The 9651-nt window shown below is 28.0% G+C and overlaps 1 protein-coding gene across 1 annotated transcript; it reads left to right on the top strand.

The window, feature by feature from the left end:
• Positions 1-1749: 1749 nt before the first annotated feature.
• Positions 1750-3228, top strand: LOC118064371 (uncharacterized). The gene is made up of 3 exons (XM_035078907.1): positions 1750-1819; positions 1880-2026; positions 3119-3228. The coding sequence occupies exons 1-3, from the start codon at positions 1784-1786 to the stop codon at positions 3173-3175; spliced, it is 240 nt and encodes a 79-aa protein (XP_034934798.1). The 5' UTR covers positions 1750-1783; the 3' UTR covers positions 3176-3228.
• The last annotated feature ends 6423 nt before the right edge of the window (positions 3229-9651 follow it).

Here is a 9651-nt window from a genome sequence, read left to right on the forward strand (position 1 = left end):
GTCATTTACGTATGTATCTGCTGTTTTTCTGAAGCAGATAGACGTAAGATTTTCGTCAGAAATGAATGGCAATCTGATGCAGAACGCGAACAGACGTACGTAAGTCTGGCAAAAATTCTGATGTCATGATGACTACTAGGGTTGGTTCTCACATTTTATAGATCATAGAGAGCCACTAGATTGTGGTGACAATTTTGAAAAAACTATAAAATAACTTAACAATTACTTACAGTAAAGTTTTTATCATAAAAATGGTTTTCTTTCATTATTTGATCAATGTCAAATTTGATATTTCCGAAATTAAATCACTATTTCTCAATTCTTAGCATCAAAACACTCCAATCATAGCAACAAACTTCAAGAACCAACTTTTATGAATCTCAAATTATTCCTTGTCCAAGTTCTTATCAGAAAATACATAACTCTCGGTACGATGTGATAAGGGTAACAGTTGAATTGCGACTGCTACCGCAATGCTTATTGTAAATTCTTCAATCGATATCCAACCCATTAAGGAATATCATAAGCAATTTTCCTCTATATTGAATTTTTCAAAGTGATTTAAAATCTCTACTACCCCTTTGTTTATAAAAATTTCATATATTTTCCAACTGCAATGCGTAACTTCTTTGCATCACTATAGTCACTAAGTCACGACAAGTTCCTTCAGTAACTTCAGTTGAAAAGAGATTCTATTGAAAAAATGGTGAAAGATTCTGATACAGAAATATCGAGATTCTCAGCATATTCGAAATATAATAATGTTTTTCTAACATTATTAGGATGGTCTAATACACACTCTAGTGTAATTTACCGCATCCTTCCTTTCGTACATTTATCGATAAACTCAAGTATGGCTTATTTCGTATTTCTATTTGTTAGAGTTCATTGCACGAGTATTTTGCTCATTACAAGAGGCTTAACTCTAATGGCTGGTTTCTCAATTAATGTTTTAAAGGTAATAATTCAAAATACTTTATAAAAAAAAGTACTATTTATTACAAAGCAATGAATTATAATCTTCTTTGTAGATGATATCTTTATTAAAATATAAAAGAGAAGTTTTCGAACTTCGTGAATTGTTAGAAGTCCACCTAATTAATTTGCTAAAACAAAACCATTTTTGTCAATTCCTTCTCAATGAAATGACTCGGTATCGTTTTTTAAGTTGCGGCTTATTCATATCAGTGCTTGTTTGTAACATCATTTTCAATTCTTTACCATTAAGCAAAATTATAACAAATCATATGAATCATATTCAACCAAATAGCTACCTTCTCCCATATCCTACATTATTTCCTTGGCCAGTTCCTTTTACAGGATTAATTTTTCAGTTCCATTTTTTTTATGAATTTGTTGCTAGTGTTTCGGTATTTATTGTCTCAGTGGGTGTTGATTCTTTGTTTATATTTTATATATTTTTAATGATTGGCCAACTACGTGAAATCACTTATTGCATAACACATATTGAAGATAAAAGTGATAGTCATATTATAATAAAAAAGTGTATTGCTCAATATTGTACGATAGTGAAATGTTGTGATCATCTGCAAAAAATATATGGCCCAATAATTTTATGCTTGATGATAACCAACGCTGTTATGCTATGCACTTTAACATATCAAATAACTCAGGTACTTTGATAAAGTAATTAAATATTATTGATTTATAACTTCAAATTAATTATTAAATTCTTTTTAATTCTCAACAGTTGAAAACTTTAACACTTGTGAAAGGAATATCATTTTTTTTCTACATCTCAGTCAAAATATTCCAGACCTACATGTATTCATGGAGTGGAACCCATCTAACTATGGAGGTAATTGAAAAAAGAGATGAATGATAAGTAGCATTGATTTGATGTGAGAATTATGTTCAGAGTGAAGAATACATGAATGCTATTTATTCTGCTAATTGGTATGGAGATAAACACTTCATGACTGCTGTGGTAATAATGCTTCAACAAAAACCATTGATTTTAACAGCTTGTAACTTTTCTAATGTTACTATTGATATTTTTACTAAGGTAAGATTTTTAAATTTCTAGATCTTATTCCGTACAAAAATAAACAAACGAATGGTAATTATTTCAAATTGGGGCTCCAGACAGAAATTGCTTCAAAAGATTTTTTATGCATTTAGGGTCATTTCTGAGAATAAAAATAGTGAATTTGGAGCGGGGAAGACATATTATTGCTATTACTTCATACATTATATGCTATAAATTACATATGATGAATCAATGAATTTTACTAAAATCGTGGATCACACGAAACGTAGGAAAAAGAAGCACAGGGAGGAAGAGGTGTTAGAAGAATACATATAATTTTGTAATTATTAAAAAATATTTTTTTGAGTGATTTTCGTCTAAAGCCTCAATTCTAAATAATTACCTAATAATTATTAAGTGTTTATAAAGATTCCAATACTATAAAAAAAATCATTTGAGCTTTATTCTATTATGGAAAATGTATTAATTGAATTGAAATGTATATTGTTGGGATACACAACTAATTATTCTTTTTTATTGATGTTTTTATTATGAACAATACTTCTTAATTGTAAACAATCCTAACTATTCATATATTTATTATTCTTAGCAATTCAAAAGGACCATTAAAATTCAATTATTAAAGTTTCTGTCATATTACCATTTCTCATTAAAACTTTCTAAGTTTTCTAATTTTCCACATTGGTGGAAAAAACGAATGATTGGTTAATAATTTACTTATTTATTCCTGTACTAAACGTCGTACAATCTTTGCAGATTTTGTTTCAGCAATTGAAATGTTTTGGTTTTAAAAGACGTTATAAAATTTTGTTGATCTTTTTTAAACCTACGGTAGATCACAATAAATTTGATAGGATCCCTACATTATCTAAAATTGAATCGATTAGATTTACGTAGATCAGCTTAGGTCTAATCCTTTTTCCGGGTTTTGAAAATTCCATTCATTTAATCAAATTGAAAGAATTTACAGATCAAGCCATAGCTACTAGTATACAAATATTCAATTAAAATTGATCAAATTTAATTACACAAAAGAATAATATATGTATATTCTGATCAAATTGTTCAGATTAATAATTTAATTACTCTACAATGTTCAATTTTCAGATATTAAATACAACGATATCATACTATTTTCTTTTAAAAACTTTAGAGGAGAAATAGTGACATTGTTTTTCAACACAACAGTGCCCCTTGATAAAATTAGTGAAATAGTGTTCATGGTAATGTAATAAATTAAATGAATTTCTTAGTAAATTGAAGAAAATGGAATTAACAGAAAATTCTCCAACAAAATAAAATCACATAAATGCACATTATTATGAGATAGTGAGCAAGTAATAGTGAAAATCATATAGGAATAATTTAATGTATAGAACTTTTTCAAATTGCATAAATGTAAATACAATATGTAAAGTAAAGACTATAGAATAAATGCATGCTATCATCACATATGAAATGTAGAATAGTATAAAGTGTGTGATTACTATTCTTGATCAAAGACTACTAATTTCGATTTACATAACTTAGACAACCTACAATTTCTCCATTATTTCCAATGGTATTATCACAAAGGTAATACTTTTGCTCTACTGCATAAAACTATAGTTTTAAATATAAATGTGAATTTTTATTTAGATTCTTGAATACAACGTTTTATCAAGTTTTCTTTACAGTTCTCTTTTTAGCAGTGTGAAAAGTTACTTACATTTAAAGTTACTTAAGAATGGTTTTCTTTACTTCTTAAAAAAGTATTCAAATTATTATTATTCTTTTATTAGATTAGCTATAATTGATTTTGTTTAATTATTCTTGATTTGAGTTGAATTAATGGTTCATAAAATTAATACTTAAATCAGCAAATCTCTTTTTACGGTCGAAATAATAAAAGTGGAAAAATACTACCTAAAAGAGTTTATAAATCTTAAACTTTTTTTCTCTTTAAGCACCCTTAAAAAGTAAAATTAGTTTTGCTAAAATATTGATGCTATCACTTTGATGCTTATTGAAGTTTGCCTATCGATACCTTGTCTATTAACGTTAATTAAAAGGAAATTATTTTCTTTATCTTTTTTGTAATTAAATTGTATGAAAATTTGTTGAATCATAAAATCTTTACAGAAATGTACAGTTTTTTATGATACCTTTAGTTGACAATTTCAAGATACAAAATTTTATAAAAAATAATAATATACTGTCAGTGCAATAACTAAACAAAGTGTCAATAATGAGTAGAAATAAATCAAGTATTTGAATTTTTGATATAATGTTTTTTTCTATTAGTGATCTAATGATCTTTGATCAATGTTCAGCAAAAATTGAAAGGTTTCGCTTGATAGAAAAACTACTCACACTTGGATATATTGAATTAAGTTTAAAATATTGAAAATGATAAATATCTTAAGAAACATTTTCTGAATCATTTAAACTCAAGTACTTCCTCTACATGGTAATAGATACCTTTTCACGATATAAACTAGTTAGCAGTCGTTTTTGAGACTATTGCTCTAATGCTTATCAAAAATTTGCTATTCGATAGCGTATCTATCAGAAAAAATTACGGGATACGTTCTCTACTTTTCTGGCGATTCCAATACTATAAATTCTATTTTGCGATCAATTTTCTACCTCTTATAGAAAAGTAGTTTCTCGTTTTTTTCTCCTTGATAACTTTGCAATACAAAGTTTTATAAATTGCATTAAGACTAGCAAAATAGTTGGATTAAAAACCAATATTGGCAAAGGATTAAAATTCTAAAGTACCTTAATTTTTAGCTTATCGTTGGTCAACCGTTATTTTCTAGTAACAATTGGGTTGGTCTCACCATTATTAAACATGAGCACAGCTCATCTTCAGATTGGTGAAAATTCACTATGACAGTATACCTTAACTTACTCAGAGTTTAGATTCATGATAAGTTTCATGTTAATTTCTATCAAAGTAAATAAACATTCTTACTGTTGATAGCCTTTAAAATATCAATAACAATCAATATTTCTGAATTTCTTTAAAAACTCACAAAACAGAACTATTTGATCTTCATGAATTTTTAAGTATAAATATAATAAATCTAGGGAAAAAAGATCACATGTCACACCTGATTGTTCATTACATCGATTATTAAATTGGGGACTGACTATATCAGTTCTTTATCATACTCTCTTTTTCTCGGCTTACTATTAGTTTTTAATCTTGAAAGTGTTTTTCATCATATTGTACTATCTACTCATATTTTTCCCATATCCTAGTATATTTCCCTGACCTGTTCCTCACAGAAGATTTATTCATCAACTGAATTTTGATTACCTGATCTTGCTAATTGTACCTTATTTATTCTTACTTTAGGTATAAATTTTAATCTTTCGTATTTTGTTCATCTAATTGTTAGCCAAATTCACAAAATTTCTTATTGTGTGACTCATCTTGATGAAGAGATTGATTGCAATGCAATGATTAAGAAATTTATAATTGCAGTATTGCTGATTAATAAAAGACTATGATACTATAATTATTCTATATTTAATAGTAACCAATGTTATTGTGCTATGTGATTCGATCCATCAGGTAAATTCTTCCAAGTAAACTATTCTTCACATTCATTTTGGTACAAAACAACCAACTAACTACTTCTATTTTGATCAAAGATGGATTCTTGGTCTATCGAATGAGTATTATTAACCGTTGGTGTGGTACACATTTAATAATAGAGGTAATATAAGAAAATTAAAGAAAAGATATACTTGAAACCTAAAAGAATTATAACTGAAGAAATAAAGATCATCGATTTTTAAAATAGAGTGAGTGGTATATAAATAGAATTTATTCTTGTAACTAGTATGGAAATCGACAATTTATGTTTGCAATGTAGATCATGCTCAAGCAAAGACTGTTGATATTAACGGTCTGTCACTTTTCAATTATTTCACTTGATATATTCATCAAAGTAAAGTTCTTAACTTTTATTTCAATATTATGATAATATCATCTTTAAATTCATCTTTATTGGTTCAGATCTCCAAAATATCTCTATCATCTTTTTTCTTATTAAAAATATTGGATAAAAATAATAAAATGCTAGTTACAACTATTCAAATTACTCAAAATACCTGCAATAAAAATTTTATTTCATTTATTTAATAGTAGTTTTATTTTCAAGCACTATATTAATTTTACACCACTCAACTATTCAATATCACTATTTTAAAAACTACTCTAACATTACCATTTATGTGGTGATTCAATAACTAGATACCTTGAAGGAAGCTTAAAATATTGACAATAAATATCTAAAGATAAAATTCTCTCCATATAATTTAAAATCATATCTATATTCCAGTATTCTTTACAAAATAATACGTTTCACCACGATGTGATCAGGTTAACAGTTGCATTGAGACTGTCGCTCCGATGCTTATTGTAAATTCTCCAATCGATATTCAGCCTATTATAAGAAATCATGAACAATTTTCCCCTCAACATTATTCTTGAATTCAAGGAAATCGCAGGTACATATCTTGATAAAAATTTTATTCCATACGCTCCCGTGTAGCTTCTCTTACAAAGTTTTTAGCTGACTAGTTGATAATGACAAATAACACAAGTAGTTTCAGTGACTTGGGAAGTACGTGTGTCGATAATGGCAAAGAAGTTAGATCCAGTAGTTTCGAAATTTTTAGCTTACCGTCATTTCAATAAACATTTTTTAACATTGTTAGGATGGTCAGAAAAGTATTCTAATAAGATGTATCGGATTCTTCCTTATTACCATCTACTTTTAAGCATCAGCATGGCTTATATCATATTCGGGTTTGTTAAAGCCCATTATAGGAATATTCCTTTGCTTACGGGAGCCATGAGTATAATGACCAGCTTTATTTTAATATCTCTTAAGGTATTGAAGTGTTATATACTTCTTGATGTTGATATATTCCAAATTTTCTAACTTCTGAATACAGGCAGTTCTCGAGTTATGTCGTTTTCACTTAAATATGACAAGTTGATATGAAATTTCTGTTTTTATTCATATCGAAAATCTTCGAAAAAGCTCTTTGCTTCATTATATATGGCAAAATATAAAGAAAATGTTTCTATTAAAGCTGTTTCAATTTCCGTAATACACTTTAAAAACTAAAAATATGATAAATGCGACGATTGCCTGCATAATAAATTTATCAAAGCAATAAAAATAGTTGAAACTGGTCACAATTGATGTTTATTTGTAGATGACATGTTATTTAACTCACAGAAAAGAAGTTTTCGAGCTTCATCGTTCATTGGATGTCCGTTTTATGGATCTATTGAAACAAGATCATTTAACCCATCGAGTCATGGAACACATTTCTAGATACAGATTCCTAAGTATAGGCATGGCTATATCTGTATTTACATCAGTTGCCCTGTTTCTCCTTCTACCACTGACCACCAATATTCTCAATTACTTTAATCAAGTGACACCAGACCATTACATATTCGTTTATCCAAGCTCATTTCCCTGGCCTATTCCGTATTCTGGGTTCTTTTATCAACTCCATTTTTTTTATGAAGCACTTGCCAATTGTACACTTTTCATTCTCACAGTCGGAGTTGATATACTCTTTATATATTTTATATTCTTAATCATTGGACAAATTCGTGAAATTACCTATCAAGTTTCTCATCTTGACGAAGAGAATGACAGTGATATTATCGTCAAAAAGTGTATGATCCAATATTGTACATTGATGAAATGTTGTGACACTCTTCAAAGAATTTATGGACCAATTGTACTTTGCTTAATGACGACTAATGCTATTGTACTTTGTGCTTTGATCTACCAGATTACCCAGGTACTATTTTCACTCCGAAACAATATCTTTGATTAATCATTGTATACTAATGGAAAATAAAATTGTTTTGTTATGATAGATGCACTCTTTGACAGTCGAAAGAGCAGTTTTATTCGCTGCATACATTTCATCAAAAACTTTTCAAACTTATATGTATTCATGGTGTGGTACGCATTTAACAATTGAGGTAATGAAAAACGAATAACATGAAAAAAAGAATTATTGCTAAAGGAATAAAGACCATGTACTTTGAAAATAGAGTGAAGAGTATATAAATGCAATTTACGCTTGCAACTGGTATGGGAACAGGCGTTTTATGCTGGCAATGTTGATCATGCTTAAATCTAAACCATTAGTGCTAACAGCTTGCCACTTTTCAATCGTCTCACTTGAGATTTTTATCAAGGTAAAATTTTTTATCATATACTTCTCTATCATACATCAGTATTTGTTTTCAACTGCTTTAATCTCTTTTCAGATTGCTAAAACAACCCTATCATATTACTTTTTGCTAAAAACCTTGGATAATTGAGAAAATGTTTAGAAGAAATCTAATAAAAAATACCTTGATGAGTATATACTTATTTTAAAATAAATAAAAACTCAATAATTGAAAATATTTTATTTATAACTATTTTTAAGTTATTTATAATCGTTTCCAATAGAAGCCAAAGTAAAAATATCCATTAGACATTTTTTTTTCTATTTTATTAAACTAAATGAGAATGATATACGTTTTTTATTGATCAGTCAATTATTTTTCAATCTATTTAGAGTAAAATTTATGCTAATAGGACTGATTTGTACACTAATTCAGAAACATTCAAGGTAATTTATTGAAGTAAAATATTAGACACTTAATTTTCATGTATTCTATTTAGTGGATGTGAAAGCCTAGACTGTCGTCTTGCTTTTAGTAGATCCAAAAGCTCTTCTATGAAGAAGTAAACCGCTAAAACTTTGAAATGAAACTTGAGTCAGCTTTCTAGATGCAAGCATTAGTCAGTAGTGCTTTTCACCTAAACCACTATCAGACTTTTACTTAGTATTAATGTAAGCATCGACCAATTAAGATAATTACATTATGGTAGACGCTAGAAGGATTTTACCATGTTGAATCAATATTGAATACGTTATCAAAAATGCAATTTAGAATATCACTTTTCACTTAGATTCATAAATTACTTAAAACTACTGCAATGTCATTCGTTGAATTTATCAATAATTTATCAGAATCAAAAATGATTAACATTTCAAATACTTTCAAGGGAGTGATAGTTGAAAAGTAATAAAATAAAGTTTCTATGTTGGAAACAGAGGACAAGTGCTGACACATAAATATAATAGTTTAATGACAAAAGTGAGTGTGTAGTTGAGGGGGATAAAAAATTTGAAATTCATATTTAACGTGTAAAATTTTAGCGTTGAAAAGCACTTTAAGGGCAAAACTCGGATGCACTGGCTTGTGGTTCCCCATAAACATAAACCCATGAAAAACGAGCTATAAAACGTCCAGGCCTTTCCCTAAATCCTAGCTATACTAAGCTTCTCTTCATCTCTTACTATTTTTTATTTGCTCTCTATTTAGATTTAAACTTTTAAATTTACATTTTTATCTCGAGTTGCAAAATTTCATGTTTTAAAACTCCTTGATGAAGTTCAAATTGGTCTTAAAAAGTTTATTTTTCTCTACGATTGGCAATAATACAGAGAAAAATAAATCTTTTTTCATCTGTTATTGCCCTTCAAGGGAGCAAAAACAAGTTAAATTTGTCAATGATTATTATATCAGATTATTATGTACATTTATTAAA

This window comes from Chelonus insularis, unplaced genomic scaffold (assembly GCF_013357705.1).
Source record: "Chelonus insularis isolate UGA/USDA-ARS -01 unplaced genomic scaffold, ASM1335770v1 contig_17_pilon, whole genome shotgun sequence".
In the NCBI taxonomy this organism is placed as follows: domain Eukaryota; kingdom Metazoa; phylum Arthropoda; class Insecta; order Hymenoptera; family Braconidae; genus Chelonus; species Chelonus insularis.